This window comes from Neofelis nebulosa, chromosome 6 (assembly GCF_028018385.1).
Source record: "Neofelis nebulosa isolate mNeoNeb1 chromosome 6, mNeoNeb1.pri, whole genome shotgun sequence".
Taxonomy (NCBI): domain Eukaryota; kingdom Metazoa; phylum Chordata; class Mammalia; order Carnivora; family Felidae; genus Neofelis; species Neofelis nebulosa.
The window spans coordinates 37691121-37711231 of record NC_080787.1 but is presented as its reverse complement, the minus strand read 5'-3'; the positions used below and the strand labels follow the sequence as shown (position 1 = coordinate 37711231).

At 39.2% G+C, this 20111-nt stretch overlaps 1 protein-coding gene across 7 annotated transcripts in view; it reads left to right on the top strand.

Annotated features, from left to right (window-relative positions):
- Window positions 1–20111, top strand: part of FKBP5 (FKBP prolyl isomerase 5) — a 121432-nt gene that overhangs the window by 72498 nt on the left and 28823 nt on the right. For all 7 annotated transcript variants that reach the window (XM_058733686.1, XM_058733687.1, XM_058733692.1 and 4 more), the window contains 2 exons: window positions 9496–9638; window positions 10607–10721. In XM_058733686.1, coding sequence (XP_058589669.1) covers window positions 9496–9638; window positions 10607–10721 — 258 coding nt within the window. The remainder of the gene's footprint in view (window positions 1–9495; window positions 9639–10606; window positions 10722–20111) is intronic.

The window sequence follows — 20111 nt, the reverse complement described above, 5'->3', positions numbered from 1 at the left end:
ATTAAAACAATTATAAAAAACAAAACAGTCTTTTTGACAAATGATAGTGGGAAAGCTGGATATTCACATGCAAGATAGTGAAGGTTGTAGCCTTTACACCATATACACAGATTAACTAAAAAATGCATCAAAGGTCTAAACATGAGACCTAAAACTATATTTTCTTAGAAGAAAACATAGAGGAAAAGCTTTGATATTGTATTTGACAATGATTTTTTAGATAGGGCACCAAAAGCAACAGGCAACAAGAGTAAAAAATACATAACTTGGACTACATCAAAATTAAAAGCTGTGCATCAAAGGATACAATGACAGAGTGAAAAGGCAGCCTATGGAATGGGAGACTGTTTGCAAATATCTGATCCCTTGTCATTATAATGAACTCCTATAATTCATCAACAATGAAAAACCACAAATAAACTGATTATAAAATAGGCAATGAAAGACATTTCTCCCTGTTTGTGTGTGTGTGTGTGTGTGTGTGTGTGTGTGTGTGTGTGTGTATAAATGGCCTGACTAGCATATGAGAAGATACTCAACATCACTAATAATTAGGGAAATACAGATCAAAACTGCACTGAGATACCACCTCATACCCATCAGGGTGGCTACTATAAAAAAAAGGTGGGGGAGAAAATAGCATGTGGCAAGGCTGTGGAGAAACTGAAAACCTTTGTATGCTGTTAGTAGGAATGTAGAATGGTGCAGCCACAATGGAAAACAGTATGGCATTTCCTCAAAAAATTAAGAATAGAACTACCCCACGACCCAGCAATTTTACTTCTGAGTATGTTCGCAGAAGAACTGAGAGCAGTGTCTCAAAGAGATATATTTGTACACTCCTGTTTGTTAACAGCATTATTCATTATAGCCAAAAGATGGAAGCAGCCCAAGTGTTTATCTCTAGATGAATGGATAAATAAATTTGTGTATACATACAGTGGAATATTATTCAGCCTTAAAAAAGAGGGAAATCTGACACATGTGACAACACTGATGGAACTTGAGGATACACTAAGTGAAGTGAACTAGTCATGAAAAGACAAATACTATATGGGGCACCTGGCCGTCTCTTTTGGTAGAGCATGTGACTCTTGATCTTATGGGTTGTAAGTTCGAGCACCACGTTGAGTGTAGAGATAACTTAAAAATAATAGCTTTTGAAAAACAAGACAAATACATAATTCCCCTGACATCTAGGTGAATCTAGAATAATCAAATTCACAGAAACGGAGTCAAATGAAATTCTTGCCACAGGCTTGGGGTAGAAAGAAATGGGAAGTTGTTTAATGGGTAGAGTTTTAGCATTGCAAGATGAAAAAGTTTTAGTCTGGTTGCACAATAGTGTGAATATATGTAACAGTATTGATCTGTACACTTAAAAATGGTTGTGATGGCATATTTTATGTTACGTGTATTTTGCCACAATTTTTTTTTAAGTTTATTTTGTGGGAGGGAGAGAGGAAGAGAAAGCGAAAGCAAGGGATGGGCAGAGAGAGAGAGAGAGGGAGAGAGAGAATTCCTAGGCTCTGCACTGTCAGCTTTGAGCCTGGTGCCGTGCTCAGACCCATGAACCGTGAGATCATGACGTGACCCAAACTCGGATGCTTAACTGACTGAGTCACCCAGGCACCCCTGTATTTTACGACAATGTTTTAAAATGTTTTAAATCAATAAAGAGAAAAATTAGAATATTTAAAGTGGTCACTATAGTCATTATTGTAAATGAAAGTATTCATGATTAAATCAAAATGTATTTTGAAATGTGTTATCTGATTTTTTATTTTATAAATTTATTTATTTTCCAGTATAATTAACATACAGTGTTGTGGTGCCTGGGTGGCTCAGTCGGTTAAGGCTCCAACTTCGGCTCAGGTCATGATCTCATGGTTCATGGGTTTGAGCCCCGAGTTGGGTTCTGTGCTGACAGCTCAGAGCCTGGAGCCTGCTTTGGATTTTGTGTCTCCCTCTCTCTCTGCCCTCCCCTGCTCGTGCTTTGTCTCTCTCTGTCTCTCAAAAAAAAAAAAAAAAAAAAAAAAAAAAAACCATTAAAAAATTTTGTAATTAACATACAGTGTTACATTAGTTTCAGGTGTACAATAAACAGTTCTATACATTACTCAGTGCTCATCACGATAAGTGTACTCTTTGATCCCCTTCACCTGTTTGCCCATAGCCTGCCCACCTCCCCTCTGGTAACTATTTGTTCTCTGTATTCAAGAGTCTGGGTTTATTTGATTGTCTTTTATTTCTTTGTTCATTTGTTTCCACATACGAGTGAAATCATACGGTATTTGTCTTTCTCTGACTTATTTCACTTAGCATTATACCCTCTAAATCCACCCATATTGTTACAAATGGCAAGATTTCATTCTTTTTTATAGCTAAGTAATATTCCATTGTGTATATAAACTACATCTTTATCCATTCATCTATCTACGGACACTTGGGTTACTTTGTTAAATTTTGTTAATATGATTTTTAAAATTTTTTTTAAAGTTTATTTATTTTTGAGACAGAGCGAGACAGAGCATGAACGGGGGAGGGTCAGAGAGAGGGGGAGACACAGAATCAGAAGCAGGCTCCAGGCTCTGAGCTGTCAGCACAGAGCCTGACGTGGGGCTCGAACTCACGGACCATGAGATCATGACCTGAGCCGAAGTCAGATGCTTAACTGACTGAGCCACCCAGGCGCCCCTATGATTTTTTTAATAGACTTTTTAAACTTTTTTTTTTTTTTTTTTTTGAGAGAGAGACAGAGCATGAATGGGGGAGGGAGAGGGGGAGACTAACAGATTCCAAAGCAGGGTCCATGCTCTGAGCTGTCAGCATAGAGCCCGACATGGGTCTCGAACTTACAAACCACACAATCATAACCTGAGTTGAAGTTGGACATTTAATTGACTGAGCCACCCAAGCGCCCCAGTAGAATTGACTTTAAAAGCACTTTTAGGTTCACAGTAAAACTGAGCAGAAGGTACAGAGTTCTCATGTATCTCCCATCCCTACACAGGCATAGCTTCCCCCTTAACAACACCCTCCACCAGAGTGATCCACTTGTTAGGATTGATGAACCTACATTGAACCTATAAAATTTTATGTCTTAAAATGTATTCTTCGATTACACTTTGCAGAAGCAAGAAAAAAGTACAGTTCATTGCTTTGATACTAGTCTTGTATACTTTTAAGTTTTTCAGTTGCCTGTGGTTACATATGTAGAGAGAGCCTTTAAACTTAGGGGTAGCTATGCTATAGATTTGTTTAAATATATGTTTTTATTTCAGTTATTGTTACAAATGAAATAGGACTCCTGAAATTGATAAATTATATTTGAGCTAGTAAAATTGGAAGTCCAGATCAAGTGTGAGAACAAATTATATATTCTTGGTACATGATACCTATAATTATGATCCTAAAGATCAAGAAGAATCTGTAAAATGTTTACGCTTTGACCCCGTAATTCTGCTTCTACAAATTGAACCTAAGAAAGTATGGTAGAAGCTTGCTTAACCAACCCCGGATTGATGATGCCCCGCGTTCTGTTTGTAAAGATGTTGAGCAATACTGCTGGTTTCCTGGTCTGTGGTGTGGTCCTACACTGTGCTTCAGCCAATTGAGTGTGCCTTGTCAATGCCCTCCAGCCATAGACCACTAGGAACATAGCTGTCATTGAACAAGCCGGGTTTATTACTCATTGTAGAGGTAAAATGCACGTGAGAGACTGTGTGGTATTTCAGTAAGAGTATTCAAAGGGATTTATTTTAGGATTTAGGCTTTTGTATTGGGTGATTTGGGGAAGGGATTAAGGAAGAGCTCCTTTGCTCTGGATTGGATATTGCTAGGATGTGGGGTGATTCTTTGGGGATCTTAACAAATCTTATCTAGGAGGAAGGCCAAATAGACAAGAGACTAAAGCCCTACCTGCTGGAGAAGCAGCAGTCACTCCTGGCTGCCAGGAGAGGGGGATATTTGGTATTTTGTAGGTTGCACAATGACCTTATTTTTTGTCCAAAATTTTGAAGTGTTTTTGTTTTGTCTCACTTTTTCATGGTCTCAGAGTGACCTTGTCTGATGTTGGTATTTAGTGAGATTGTTTGTGTGCACCGGGAGAATAGCATGGCCTAGGTTCCCCCAGGCCAGCTTCAGACATCAGTAAGGCCTAGCTGTCAGTGTCCAGCAGTTTCTGGATGTTAGGGCCTGCATTTTTCTTCCTCAGACTGTTACTAAGAATCACTTGAAACCTGTTTATAGCCATTGTACTTTTTGTAATTATATAATTTAATTAATATATAAAACACTTAAATTAGTGTAGAAAGAAAGAGGAATTATTTCTGTGAAAACTTGGACATTTTTGGAAAGCCTTACTAAGGTAAATTGCTAAAAGCATTTTGTAAATTTTTGTTGAATTAGGGATGGGTAAAAGGCAAAAACAAGCCCTTCAGAACACATTTTAGCAGAAGAATTCTATGTACTGATTGCTTTACAAGTATCTTCTGGTTCTCAGTCCACTTTAAAGAAACCCACATTGTAAATTGCAAATGATTTACTCATTCATTGAGGGAGCAGGGGAGGGGCAGAGAGCGAGAATCCCAAGCAACATTTTAAATTAACCTCCCAACTATAGCTCTGATTATCAGGTAAGAGGCTTTTATTATACAGAAAAAGTTATGTAAAGATGTAGGTGCAAAATTGTGCATCAGAACTTTTTTTTTAATTTATGTCTAAGTTAGTTAGCATATAGTGCAACAATGATTTCAGGAGTAGATTCCTTAATGCCCCTTACCCATTTAGCCCATCCCCCCTCCCACAACCCCTCTAGTAACCCTCTGTTTGTTCTCCATATTTAAGAGTCTCTTGGGGCGCCTGGGTGGCGCAGTCGGTTAAGCGTCCGACTTCAGCCAGGTCACGATCTCGCGGTCCGTGAGTTCGAGCCCCGCGTCGGGCTCTGGGCTGATGGCTCGGAGCCTGGAGCCTGTTTCCGATTCTGTGTCTCCCTCTCTCTCTGCCCCTCCCCCGTTCATGCTCTGTCTCTCTCTGTCCCAAAAATAAATAAAAAACGTTGAAAAAAAAAATTAAAAAAAAAAAAAAAGAGTCTCTTATGTTTTTGTCCCCCTCTCTGTTTTTATATTATTTTTGCTTCCCTTACCTTATGTTCATCTGTTTTGTATCTTAAAGTCCTCACATGAGTGAAGTCATATGATATTTGTCTTTCTCCAACTGACTAATTTTGCTTAGAATAATACCCTCTAGTTCCATCCACGTAGTTGCAAATAGCAAGATTTCATTCTTTCTGATTGCCAAGTGTGTGTATGTGTGTGTGTGTGTGTGTGTATACACACACACACACACACACATACACACACCACATCTTCTTTATCCATTCATCCATCAGTTCATCAGAACTTTATAAAAGTCAGAAGAATAAAGGAAGAACCTAAATGTTTATTAATGTAATTGAAATTATAATCAGAAGATGAGATAGTTATTAGGTCATTTTTCACATACTGTCTTTTAACAAGAAAATGCTCATTTAGTGTGAAATATAGAGTAGATCACAAAACCAAATAAACTATGGCCAGAATTTTAAGAATGTATATGTAAAAATTTTAAATGCAAACCAAGTGAACATATAATTGGAAAGAAATGAACCAGGAAATTGACAGTTTACCCCAGATGCTGGAATTTCAGAGGTTTTTTATTTTACTCTTTATGCTTTTCTATAATTTCTAGGTGTTCTATAATAAGTATGTATTGTTACTTTTTGTTTTTTTAATCGGGGGAAGATACTTTTTTTTTTTTTTAAAGTTTGTATTTAAATCCCAGTTAGTTAACATGCAGTGTAATATTAGTTTCAAGTGTACAATTTAGGGAGTCAACACTTCATACATCACCCGGTAGTCATCACAACAGGGGGAAGTACTTTTTAAGAAGAGTCCCTGGGGGCACCTGGGTCGTTCAGTGGGTTGAGCATCCGATTTGTGACTGGCTCAGGTCACGGTCTCACAGTTCGTGAGTTCTAGCCCCGTGTCAGGCTCGCACTGACAGTGTGAAACCTGCTTAAGACTCTTTTCTCTCTCCCTCTCTCTCTGCCCCTTTCCTGTTCACACCTACATTCGTGCTCTCTTTCTCTCTCAAAATAAACAAATAAATTAAAAAAAAAAAAGTCCCTGGATTGACTATTTTGGAAACATATACCTGTGTTCATACCAGTCTGGCTCTTTGCTAATGTGTTTTCATTCAGTATTAGGAATTCAATGTAAGAGAAGCTTTATGTTCTAAATGAGAAGAAAAGCAAAGGCACAGGCATGGATTTTTTAGGTCAAGGCTCCTATAGATTTAATCCACAGGCTAATGTTTCCAACTTCTAGGCATAGAGTAGATCTTATCAATGAATTGGGCTTTTGTTGATTGCTCTAACCCCCATCCAAAAGCAAAAAGCCCCTTGTTTATACTTTGTTGGTGTTTACCATTGCTTCGTTTAAAGCAAAAACAAAAACAGTGCACTTATCATTTTCTTCCACTAGCCATACTACATTGCACCTTCCTTGGAAGGAAGAAGGGAATGGCCATCTTTGTATTCTTAATAGCTGGACCTTTGTTCCTCAGTAGTTGGCTAAATAACTTGAAAAAATGTACATAGTGCCCCCTCATCCCTCCTCCCCACACACAATATAAAGATTTCCTGGACAAGTATGTCTTAAAATACCAGAGTTGATAGTAAAGAAAAAAAATGTTCCTCGAGGGCCCACTCCAAGCATCAGTGATAGGAAAGCAACCTATCAACAGCAGACTTTACATTTCACCTGATGATTCTGGACTGTTTTCACAATAGAACCATGTGTGAGCATATAAATTGACATAGCTGGGGCACTTGGGTGGCTCAGTTGGTTAAGCATCTGACTTTGGCTCAGGTCATGATCTCACAGTTTGTGAGTTGGAGCCCTGCGTCAGGCTCTCTGCTGTCAGCACAGAGCCTGGAGCCTGCTTCAGATCCTCAGTCTCCTTCTTTCTGCCCCACTTGCAAGTGCTCTTTCTCAAAAATAAACATTTTTAAAAAATAAAAATAAATCGATGTAGCCATTTTAGAAGGGCAGTTGGGCAACGTCCGTCAAATTGAAAGTGCACATCACCATTGCATTTCTAGAATATTCTCCAAATATTCTCACACAAAGTAGACAATCCTGTATGGACACATATCCTTATTTAGACTACTGTTAATATGTTTCTCAGTAGAGTGACTGGAATATCATGCTGTCATTTAGAATGAACTAGATCTCGTTTAATAATTGTATTAAAGTTGTACAAATATTTGTATATTTGTATTTATGATGATGATGATGATAATGATGGCTGTTCTTTCATTATTTGTTTATTTTTATTTCTAGAAGTAGGCTGTACACCGAACGTGGGGCTTGAACTCCTGTTCCTAAGGTCAAAAGTCACGTGCTCTACCAACTGAGCCAGCCAGGTGCCTGAATAATGACAGCTGTTCTTAAGTATATATCATATGCCAGTCACCATGTCATGCATTTGACAGATTTTATCTAACAATTCTCATAACTATGGCAGGCACGGTTATTATCTACATTTTGCAGATGAGAGACTGAGGCACAGAGATTAAATAATTTATACATTACTTATAAGGGGCAGACCTGGTATTTGAATCCAGGTAGTGTGTGGTTAAAACAGTCTATATTTTTAACCTCTAAAATGCATATCCTAAAAATAATGCATATCCTCCTTTCTGCTGACGGAAAGAGATCAAGATATATATTGAATAAAAAGCAGAATTAAATGCATGGTATGCTGTACAGCATGCACCAGAAGGGTATAAAAGGAACAACAAACAGTGTCTTCTTACAAGGAGGGAATGGATGCCCTTTTACTTTGTTTTTTCTCTTGTGTGTGATTGAATAATAGGCATGTATAACTTAAACATTTTTAACTACAGTAAGTATCTGATCTTTTGAAAAATTATAATACTTAAGACAAGCTGTAGTCCTGAGTCAGGAATGTTCTATCCATCCCTACTTACCTACTTTAGTATAGAATTCGTCTTATTCTAATATCCTACCACAGTTCAAGATGATAGCTTTCTTCAAAATTCACTTTCAGGGGCGCCTGTGTGGCTCAGTCGGTTAAGTATCTGACTTTGGCTCGGGTCATGATCTCGTGGTTCGTGGGTTTGAGCTCCACATCAGGCTCTGCACTACACTGTAGAGCTTGCTTGGGATTCTCTCTCCTCCTCTCCTCCCCTCTCCTCCCCTCCCCTCCCCCCTCCTCCTCCCTCCTCCCCCCTCCTCCCCCTCCTCCCACTCCCCCTTCCCCCCGCTTTTCCCCTGCTCTTATACACTGTCTCACTCTCAAATAAACTTTTAAAAAATTCACTTCTGCTGGGATTTATTGTTTACCTGATCCTGCTGTTAGTACTTACGTTTTTGATTGACATAGTACCTCATTTTTGTATTTTACCTCTTTAAATCACCTACATTTTTTGTTTCCCAAAGGATTTGAGACTGATTATTGTAAGATATAATTACAATTATGTACACTAGAATAGTTCTACAGTTGAGGAGTAAAGTCAACTTTTAGTTTCCTGGAAGTAGGAAAAAAAATTCTGAGTTCAGTAGTTCTTGTGATTTGACAAAAGGACACATAACCATTTTGTTTAAAAACAAAACAAAAATATTTTTTTCTTTTTCTAAATTTGGAGATCTCTTTCATGGGCCCTTTTATGCAATTTATACTTTTCCAGTTGTTTTGCTGTTTTTGTCTACTCAACTGAATTATAAGCTTCCTTAGGACAAATTCCATTTCATTCCATACTATTTTTGTTCTATCTGTACCTAGAAAACACACCCTTTATTATGGTTGAAATTGTAAATTAAGCAACAGCTGCAGCCCAGCTACATTTCAAAGATTACGTTATTACCACTTTTCAAAGATTCAGTCTTTGAAACTTAGAAATTGATACTACTGTTCTCCTTCTCAGCAGGGAATCTTCTCTGGTCACCCTCAAAAATCAGTTTATTGTCTCCCTCTCTATCTGCCCCTCCCCTGCTCATGCTCGCTGGCTCTCTCTCCTTCAAAAGTAAATAAACATTAAAAAAATTTAAAGGGGGCGGGGCTCCTGGGTGTCTCAGTCAGTTGAACATCTTCCTGCTTCAGTTCAGGTCACAATCTCACAGGTTCGAGCCCTGCGTCAGGCTCTGTGCTGACAGCTCAGAGCGTGGAGCCTGATTCAGATTCTGTGTCTCCCTTGCTCTCTGCCCTTCCCCCACTCATGCTCGCTCTCTCTCTCTCTCTCTCTCTCTCTCTTTCAATAGTAAATAAACATTAAAAAAATTTTTTAATCAATTTATTTCTTGATTCTTTTTGAGCCCCTGCTTATTGAGTATGTAACGTAAAGGAAATTTATTCAAACTTTTGTTTTATGACAGTTAAATATTTTTAAATACGGCCCATCGCTTTCAACCACCTTTTTCTTTCTCGTAGGCCAAGTTATCAAAGCATGGGACATTGGGGTGGCTACCATGAAGAAAGGAGAGATCTGCCATTTACTGTGCAAACCAGAATACGCATATGGCTCTGCTGGCAGTCTCCCCAAAATTCCCTCGAATGCAACTCTCTTTTTTGAGGTAAGTGTGCGTGTGATGTTGCCTCGTTAGCCTCTGTTCTAGTATAGTGCTGGCTCTGAAGCAACAGGCAGTGGAACAAGGAGCTAAGCTTGCTGTTGAGAATCAGATCCAACTTATTTATTTTGGAGCTTGGCTTCTTGAATTGTTTCCCACAAACCCAAGGGGTGTGTGCCAGTGCTTTCTTAGAAACGTGTTTCTGGCACTGAACGATCATATCCAAATAAACAAAAGACACCAGGCTTAAAAAGAAAGGTTCTGGTCAGTGGTGTGAGTATAACATACTCAAAGTTGACCAGAAGACAACGTTGAAAATGTGGCAGACCAGTGTTGAAATATACCTAAACCAAATGGTAAGATACTTTCATATTATACAGGTTTACAATTTGTCACCGGTCTCGCTTCTTCATTAGAAGCAGTAGGTGGTGATAACATTATTCATTCTGTGTTGAATTACATCGATCTGTCCAAGTGTGATTAAAAAATTAAGGGAGGAAATGCCTGAAATGTCATAACTGGGTAAAACAAAATAAAACCAAAAAAACAAAGAACACCTTTAGTTGGTTGTAGGTCTGATTCATAGGATTTATTTTTACATTTACAAAAGGGAATTCCATGAATCTGGGGTGGAAAGGTGGTGGCCTCTAGAGTCAGACAAAACAGTTCTGGGCAGCACCTTGTAGCTCTGGCTTTTTGCCCACAAGGCAGCTTTCCTCGTATTTCCTGTCTGTCTTTGCACTGCAACCCCACAGGATGCAGTCCTAGACATTATCGTTACGTGAAGGCTCTTTCCAGGTATTGAAAGTGCAGCGTTCTTTTTTTTCCTACTTTTCCAATAACTGAGATGCATAGATAAATATTAAAGAGTTTTATTTTGTAAAATGAAAGGAGAATCGGTTGTCCTTGTCTTTAAGTATGTTAAGCTGGCTCTGTTTGGTCTTTTCTCAGCCAAATCTTTTTTTCCTTTCTAGATTGAGCTCCTCGATTTCAAAGGAGAGGATTTATTTGAAGATGGAGGCATTATCCGAAGAATCAAACAGAAAGGAGAAGGATATTCAAACCCAAACGAAGGAGCGACAGTAGAAAGTAAGTATTGCTGTGACAGTGAATGAGTCCTTAAAATTGGGTTCCATTTACAGGGGTAAAATGGAGATTTCTTTTTAAAAATCTAGAAATAAACAATTAAATATAGCTCAACTCAAGAATAGTTTTAAATTCAACATTTACTTAATAATGACTTTATTTGGTAAATATTCATCCAACATGTCTATGCTAGGTATTTACTGTACCAGCTTCGGTAGACTCAGAAGATGTAATCCTATCCATCAAGTCCAAGTCTACGGACTCCATGGTGTACCAGCAACAATGTTAGTTGCCTTATGGATTTACTCATTTATTTCTCAAAATAACCCTACGAGATAAGATTTATTATCCCCAGGTGAGAAAAGTGAGTTCAGAGAAATTGCCCCAAGGTTATAGAGTTACTGAACAGAGCAGTTGGATTGTAATGTCCTTCAGAGCTCTCAAACCTGTCTCACTGGCTTGTCTCAAGATGAAAAAGTTCATCGTTTTAGTTAGATCAAAATTGGGTAATAGTGTTCATTCCATTCTCTGTCAGGAGATCTAGGTTCATGTTTTGCTTTGCCATTTATTGGGTGACTTACAGCTATTCCATTTTTTTTACTTGCTAAACTGGGGGGAAGGATACTCCCAAGGACCGATTACTTGATCACTCTTCCAGAGCACAATGTATGGACCATGGTGCCCACTGCTTGTCACTTTGTATTGTAGTCAGTGTTTGCCCATTTCTCCGGTAGACAGCTTGAAGCCCAGAATCTTTTTAAGTCTTTTTGTTTCCAGCATTACCTACAGTGCCCTACACACACTGGGTGTTCAGTAGGTGCTTTCTGCATGGATAGATGTTTGAAAGACGCCATTCACTGAGCTTGAAGTACCGTTAAAAAGAGAGTCATGAGGGGCGCCTGGGTGGCGCAGTCGGTTAAGCGTCCGACTTCAGCCAGGTCACGATCTCGCGGTCCGTGAGTTCGAGCCCCGCGTCAGGCTCTGGGCTGATGGCTCGGAGCCTGGAGCCTGTTTCCAATTCTGTGTCTCCCTCTCTCTCTGCCCCTCCCCTGTTCATGCTCTGTCTCTCTCTGTCCCAAAAATAAATAAAAAAAAGAAGAAAAAAAAAAAAAAAAAAAAAAAAAAAAAAGAGTCATGAGAAAACATAGAAAAATACTTCCATTAAGAAAACAGAGTACTTGACAATATGAACTATTATAAAAGGCCTATTTAAAATAAAGAGTTCATTGAGAACAGTAAACTAGAATGGTTGATTTTCCTATCTTTACCACTTGTATATTCTGCTTGAGATGCATATTTCATTCCCTTGGGTCTGGCAAATTAGTTCAAATTGAGTTACTTATTTAGTTGGAAACAGTTGTAAATAGTATTACTGTACTATTGCTGTTGAAGTCTTTAGGTAGCAATCATTCCTGGTACGTTTTAGAATACATGAAGAGGAGCTCAAATGTATAATGTTGGGAGAAATACCTAGCCCAGGAGCCAGAGACAGGATTCTAGCTTCAGCAGACTCTAACTAGCCCTTGCCTTTCTGGGCTCTTGCTTCCTTGACAACGACACAGGGGTAGACATCTCGATTTCCAAGGTCCTGTTAGCCCTGAATGTTCCATGATAGAATTCTAAATGTTTATGAAAGTGACCAGAATGATAGAACGTCATCTTCAGCACATTAACAAGTATGTAAGAAGGTTATCTGTAACAGATATTTAAATTTTTTATTATGAATATTTTCAAATATCAAAAAACCAGAGGTTTTTTTCCTATGATAGAGTAACGCCCAGATTCAGCAATTTATAATATATATTTTTAACCTGGAGGCTTTTGTCAACCAAATTAAAAAGAAAACCTTTTCCCAATTATAGGCAATGCCACAAAACTACCATTGCAGAGTTAACTTTGGGGCAGGCTAAATTAAATCCCATCTTGCTTTTGGTAGTACTTTTGGTGGGAGTCCTTATTTTTAACTTTGTTTTGAAATCATTTTCGCCTTACAGACAAATTGCGAAACTAGTACAGAGAATTCACTTATATGCTTCATCCAGCTTCCCCTAATGGTAACATCGTCCCTCACCACAGTGCTGCATTTATCAAAATCAGGAAATTAACACCAATAAAGTACTATTAACTATTAGGGGTGCCTGGGTGGCTCAGTTGGTTGAGCGTCTGACTCTTGGTATTGGCTCAAGTCATGATCTCATAGTTCGTGGGATCAAGCCAGCGTCAGGCTCTGCACTGACAGAATGGAACCTGCTTGTGATTCTCTCCCTCTTTCTCTCTGCCCTTCTCCCTCTCACGTACATGTGCTTTCTCTCTCTCTTTCTCAAAATAAATAAACTTTAAAAAATACCGTTAATATTATTTTACAGATCTTGTGTGAGTTTCCTCATTTGCCATACTGATGTCCTTTTCTGGTCATGGTCAGATTCAGGATCCAGTGCTATATTTTGTCCCTCTAGTAGTACTCTCCAGTCTGTGACAATTATCAGTCTTCCTGTGTTTTTTCATGATTTTAACAGTTGAAGACAACTGGCCTATTTAGAATATATTTCAATTGGGTTTGTCTGATGTTCTCCACGATTAGATTGGAGTTAAGCATTTTTTTTTTTTAAATACCATGTAAGTGATGCCGTGCCTTATCAGTTCATCGTTATCAGGAGGTACATGATATTGATGTTAACTTGGGTCACTTGGTTAAGGTGGGATCTGCCATGTTTCTCCTTTGTAAAGTTGCTATTTTTGCCTTACTAAGTATCTCTTTGGGAGGGATCTAACTACTAGGAGACCATGCAGGTGTCTTTTGCATCACATCTTCACACACTGATCCATGAATGTTTGTTTTTTTTTTTTTTAAGTTTATTTATTTTGAGAGAGAGAGCACAAAGCGGGGTGGGTAGGGTAGAGGGGGGGGGGGGGGGGGGGAGAGAATCCCAGGCAGCCTTCACATGCTGTCAGCAGGAGTTCAATCCCATGAACCATGAGATCATGACCTGAGCCAAAGTCAGGAGTCGGACATTTAACTGACTGAGCCACCCAGGCGCCCCTGATCCATGAATGATATTTCCATGCAACAGTTATTACTGTAGGATTTGCCTAATGGTGATTTTGCTATTTCCACCGTTCCTTCTACAATTTAATTGGAATTCTGCCATAAGGAAGGGCTGCCTCTTCTTCCCTGTTTATTCAGTTATTTATAATAGTGTAGAGTCATTGGTATTTATTTTATTCTGTAGGTTATTATTCATTGCTACTCTTACTTTGTTGGTCAGATTGTCCCAGATTTGGCCATTGAAAGGTTCTTAACCTAGCTTTTGTGTCTTTTCAACAGACATCCTTTTTTTTTTTTTTTTTTTTTTTTTTAAATGTTTATTTTTGAGAGGTGGGGGCAGGGCAGAGAAAGGAAGACATAGAATCCAAAGTAGGCTCTAGGCTCTGATCTGTCAGCACAGAGCCCAACACGGGCCCTGAAGGAACATGTGGTCATGACCTGAACTAAAGTCAGACCTTTAACCCACTGAGCCACCCAGGCACCCCCCTCCTTTGTTTTTTAAGCACTTCCTTACTTTTAGTACAAGATGCTCTAGGCTCATTTTGTAGCTTCCCCACCCTAGGGGTGGAATCAACCATTTCTCCAAGGAGCTCTGATTTCTTTTATTAGAAAACAGTATTTAGAAACCAAGATCTGGGTGCCGGGTATACTCACACTGTGGAACGTTATTGCTTCTTAACTTGACAGAGCTGGGAAATAGATGTACCACAGAAGGCACGTGTACACAGCTTTACGTGTTCTCTATTAGCTGTACGTGTTCTCTGTTAGTCCGTATGTCTATTAAAAGCTAGGAGCACATACTGATTGATGCCTGCAGTTCCGATCCAGCACCTCATGTTCATCCTTACCTTCTCCCTTCACTTATTTAAAACTGCTTTCTCCAGCAGTGAGAAACCTCTCTCTCCTATCCACGATGTATTTGTTTATTTGCTTAATTGTAGTTTACACAGAAAGTAGTTTCAAAGTTGCTAACCCACACCCCTGCAAAAAACATACTTCGTAAACGCAGGAAGTATTTGTGTAGAAGTTCCTGTAGTCACCAGCCTTATAGCATACATTGAAAACACTGTTTTCTAACTTAGGTTAGTTCTGTGTTCTCACTCCCTTCAGTGTGGTTATGTTATTTATTTATAACGCAGTTATGTTCATTTGTTATGTTTGGATGCCATTTAGGGTCACCCCCCCACACTCCAGTTGCTTTTAACTATTTATTTGTGTTTGGGGTAGATGAAACAGTGCCATGGTTCTAAACTAAACAAAAAGATATACATAGAAGTGTTATTCCCCTGTCCTCTGTACTAACCGGTTCCCATTTCCCCATTATTTCCACCTTCCTTCCTGCCAACCTCCTGTAGGTCACCAGTCACATTTCTTCTTGGTTTATACTTCTTGTGTTTCTTTTGCAGAAATGAGCAGGTATCTGTATTTTTTTCTTTTATGTCCCCTTCCTTTTTGTACGGAGGGTAACATCCTATCGATGGGTTTTAAAAAAAATACTTGAATAATTATCTAATTTTGCTTTTTCTGTTTCCTAATATCTTAAAAAAGGGTAATGACTAATCTTTTGTCTCTCATCTTGTTAGATTTTACTTTCTGGTAAGTTTAGAGTAAATGGTTTATTTTTACTTTTTTCATCCAAAAGCCCTATTTGGTTTTCTGGAACAAATCAATTTTATAAAAACATATCGTATTTTCACTTACCCCTCTTTGAAACAAGTTCACTGTGTGTGGGAGGAGGACAGAAGGTTGACTTAAAAGTGGTGCCTGTCAAGGGCACCTAGGTGGCTCAGTCAGTTAAGCATCCAACTCTTGATTTAGGCTCAGTCATAATCTCATGGTTCATAAGACCGAGCCCCACGTCGGGCTCTGTGCTGACAGTGCAGAGCCTGCTTGGGATTCTCTCTCCCTGTCTCTCTGTCTTAAAATAAACAAACATTAAAAAAAAAAAAAAAAAGTGGTGCCTGTCAGAAACCACAAGCACTTTGTTCTTTTAAAGTCTTCTCAGGTCTTTACCAGCTTGCCTTTTTTCATAGCATCGCCCGTAACACTTAGATTCAAAGCCAGGAAGAAATCTCAAAACTAAAGCCAGTCCTGCTGTGAAGAGAACAGGAGACAATGATGATCCATTACAATATATCATTATAGGGGAGCCTGGGTGCGTCAGTCGGTTGGGCGTCCAACTTCAGCTCAGATCATGATCTCGTGATTTGTGAGTTTGAGCCCTGTGTTTGGCTCTGTGCTGACAGCTTGGAGCCTGAAGCCTGCTTCGGATTCTGTGTCTCTCCCTCTCTCTGCCCCTCCCCCACTCACACTCTGCCTCTCTCCAAAAATAAATAAACATTAAAAAAAATTTTTTTTAATTATAATATATCATTATAGACACAGAAGAGTTACAAAGTGTCACTTCTGTGTGAAGGTATAGTGGGTAGTCAGGGAGGGGCACACAGGCTTTGGAAGTGATAGATGAATTTTGAATCTTGGAATCACTAAGTGATATTCTTACGACTTTAGACCAGTTACTCAACAACCATGGGCATCCAGTTTTCCCATCTGTAAAACGGGAATGATCTTCTCCTATACACACACAGGTTGTCTGGACAGTTAAATGAAGAAAGGTGCTAGTACAGGATGGAAATTACATTTCTTTTTTCTACCCTCTATATTATGCTTATAGAATTGGTTTTGCTTCCTTAAAATAGATTTAAGGAAGGAAATCCTCGACTCCTCATTCTCTTATATTCTACATCCAATTCATCAGCAAATCCTTTTGGCTCTACCAGGGTTGACCTGGAACTTACGATTAATTTGCCTCTGTCTTTAACAACAGTCTTCAGATTAATTATATGTCTTCTTAGTACTAATCGTGCCTAAATCCTATTTCTCCAGGATGTTTGGTTGGTTGGTTTTTGAAGAATAAAGTTACGGAATGAATCAAAAAAGGATTTTACTCAATTGTGATCTTTTGCTTCCTTTTAATTTGTTTGTTGTGGAAGAGAGAACTTACATTAGTTGACAGGATTTATTCTTCCTCAGAGAAATGTTTACCCTCTCTTGTCAGGATCCTAATAATTGCAAATCAGTTTTTAGCTTCTGTTGTGCTTTTTCTTATGTCAATTAAGATGACCATCTTGTAATTCTTACTCAGTGTTCTTTTTCCATTAAAAAAGCCACAGGGTTCTAAGGTAGTCCAGTTGACATTGTGATGGCGACTGATGCTTTAGTCACTGTACTTTAGTCGCCAGCCATGGCTGCATTGTCACTTTTAAGCTTAGCTTTCTTAGAAATTGAATCTGACTGACATAAGCCTACTACTCCTCCTTCCCTTCCCCAAGTCACCCGTCTTACACATTTTTTGATTGTTTACTTCATTGCTTGGAGTAGACACATCCACATGCCGGCTGTATGTAGCTGTCTTGCCTCACAGTGCTTTCAGCCACATCTGAGTGCAAGGATGCAGACGCTTGACAGTGTTTTCAAATGTGAGCCTTTCAGCAGAGCCGTCTGCAGAGTTCGAGTTGTGGGAGTACCCTCCCTCTTCCCTCTCACCTCTTCCTCTCCAGATCCCACTGAGTAAGATGGGAGAGGGGCTGGAGAATGACTTCAAAAAAGAGTAAGGAGGGGGTGCCTGGGTGGCTTAGTCAATTAAGCATCCAACTCTTGATTTCAGCTCAGGTCATGATCTCAGGGTTTGTGAGTTTGAGTCCCACACTGGGCCCTGCGCTGACAGCACGGAGCCTGCTTGGGATGCTCTCTGTAGCTCTCACTCTCGCTCTGTCTCTGTCCCTCCCGCACGCACGATGTTTGCTCTCTTTCACTCAAAAATAAACATAAAAAGAAAAAAAAGAAAGAAATCCATAGCCATGCTGGAAAATAGGGAGAATGCAAGAAGTGGATTAGAAATTATGAAGAATTTCTGGAATATGTAAAGTAGATAAAATTGGACTGATGGAAACTAGACTCAGGGAACCCAACTCAAAACAGGTGTAGAGAAGATCTCTGCAGAGGTACATACCATTCTTCTCAACAAGCTTGGGCAGAACTCCAAGCTCACAGTCAGCTAGCTGGTGCAGGGGAGCCAAAGCAGGCTATGGGGCAATCATCTGGGTTGTTATAAAACAATATGGAACAGCTGGGCCAGTAAGCTTTAGTAGCAGTACTCAACTTTGGCTGAATTTAGAATTACCTGGGGAGCTTTTAAAATCCTGATGCCCAGACCAGTTAAATGAGAATCTTAACTCTCACAGGCTGGAACTCCAGGCACAAGTTTTTAAATTCCCCAGGTAATTCTCATTTGCAGCCAAGGGTTGAGAATTACTCTATAGGGTCTGGCTATGTCTTTTGCTCGCAGGCTAAGGCCTGGAAGGCCAGATTTCTAAAATAAAATAGGGATCCGCCTCAGAAGACTGTGTGTCAAGATTTGGGCTAGAGGTTGAGGACATAAAGTGTCTTTGAACTGGGTTTTTTTTTTTTTTTTTTTTAATGTTTGTTTATTTTTGAGAGAGAGACAGAGTGTGAGCTGGGGAGGGGCAGAGAGAAAGAGGAAGACACAGAATCCGAAGCAGGCTCCAGGCTCTGAGCTGTCAGCACAGCCCGACGTAGGGCTCGAATTCATAAGCCATCAGCTCATGACCTGAGCCAAAGTCGGACACTTAACTGACTGAGCCACCCAGGTGCCCTGAAGAGAACTTTTAAAAATACTCGTCATTATCTTTCGAGATGTTTCACGGGACGTTAAGTTAATAAGTCAAAAAACCAGCTTCTGTGAAAAAGGAAAAAGAGGATAAAGTTTCTGGAAATTAAGAATATTATTGGCAAAATTGGAACTCAGAGCAAGGGCCAAAAGGCAAAATGGACAGTCCCAGAATTCTGAATTGATAATATAAAAAAGTAGTCAAGAATATCTCAGAACATAGAGCAAAAAAAAAAAAACAAAAAAAACCCCAAAGATACAAACGGCAAAGAAAGAAGGTGGGGATGAAAAATCAAAGCCCATTTTTTTTTTATTTTAAAAAAAAATTTTTTTTTCAACGTTTTTTATTTATTTTTGGGACAGAGAGAGACAGAGCATGAACGGGGGAGGGGCAGAGAGAGAGGGAGACACAGAATCTGAAACAGGCTCCAGGCTGAGCCATCAGCCCAGAGCCCGACGCGGGGCTCGAACTCACGGACCGCGAGATCGTGACCTGGCTGAAGTCGGACGCTTAACCGACTGCGCCACCCAGGCGCCCCAGAGCCCATTTGAATCTAATCAAACATGTGATAGAAGAAAATTTCCTAGAGAAAATAGAAGAGCCTTAAGATTGAAAGGACCTTGGGGTGCCTGGGTGGCTCAGTCGGTTAAGCATCCAACTTCAGCTCAGGTCATGATCTCATGTTCTGCGAATTCAAGCCCCATGTCAGGCTCTGTGCTGACAGCCCAGAGCCTGGAGTTTGCTTTGGCTTCTGTGTCTCCCTCTCTTTCTGCCCCTCCCCTGCTCACACTCTGTCTCTCTCAAAAATAAGAACATTAAACAAAAAAACAACTTAAAAAAAAAGATTAAGAATGCCATACAACAGTAAAGAGTGCTTTTTCACCTAGGTGCATTCTGGTGAAATTTCTTAATTCCACAGCTTAAAAGGAAATTTTGAAGTGTTCCAGGGAGGAACAAGCCTTGTGCAAAGAAAGGAGAATCAGAATGACGTCAGATTTCTTAACTCATGACGCTACATACCACATGACAATGCTTTGAGCATTGTGACTATGAGTATTTTGACCCCAGAGTTCTGTATCCTCAGCCAAATCATCATTTAAGTATGAGAACAAAATCCGCTTTTGGGAATATGCAGACTCATGTCCTTTTTGAAAAATATACTATAGGATATACTAAAACATCACAAAAAACAAAACCAAGAAGTAAAGACTTCAAGGCATAAGAAACATTAGTGAGCAAAAAAGTAATTTCCATAACATGTCAGTGAAGTTGGATACATTTATCTTGAAAGATCTCTGAAATGACATAACTATAATGGTAAAAATAATAATGGCTTAACAGTCTGGAGCTAGGTTTTCTGAGTCATTTAAACAAAATGTGCAGATGGGAAGTGGAGAGGGGAGGCAAAATCATCCATAGTTTTATTCTAGGGGACGATTATGCTGATTAATTTGTTAACATTGATAAAAGTATATATACCTTTAAGTGATTTGTTTAAAATTTAATGTTAGGTGCTAGGAAGAATAGCATGTAGAACTTCCAAACCAGAACTTGTGGCTCAGTTGGTAGAGTTTGCAATACTTGATCTCAAGGTTGTAAGTTTGAGCCCCATGTTAGGTGTAGAGATTACTTAAAATAAAATCTTAAAAAAAAAAT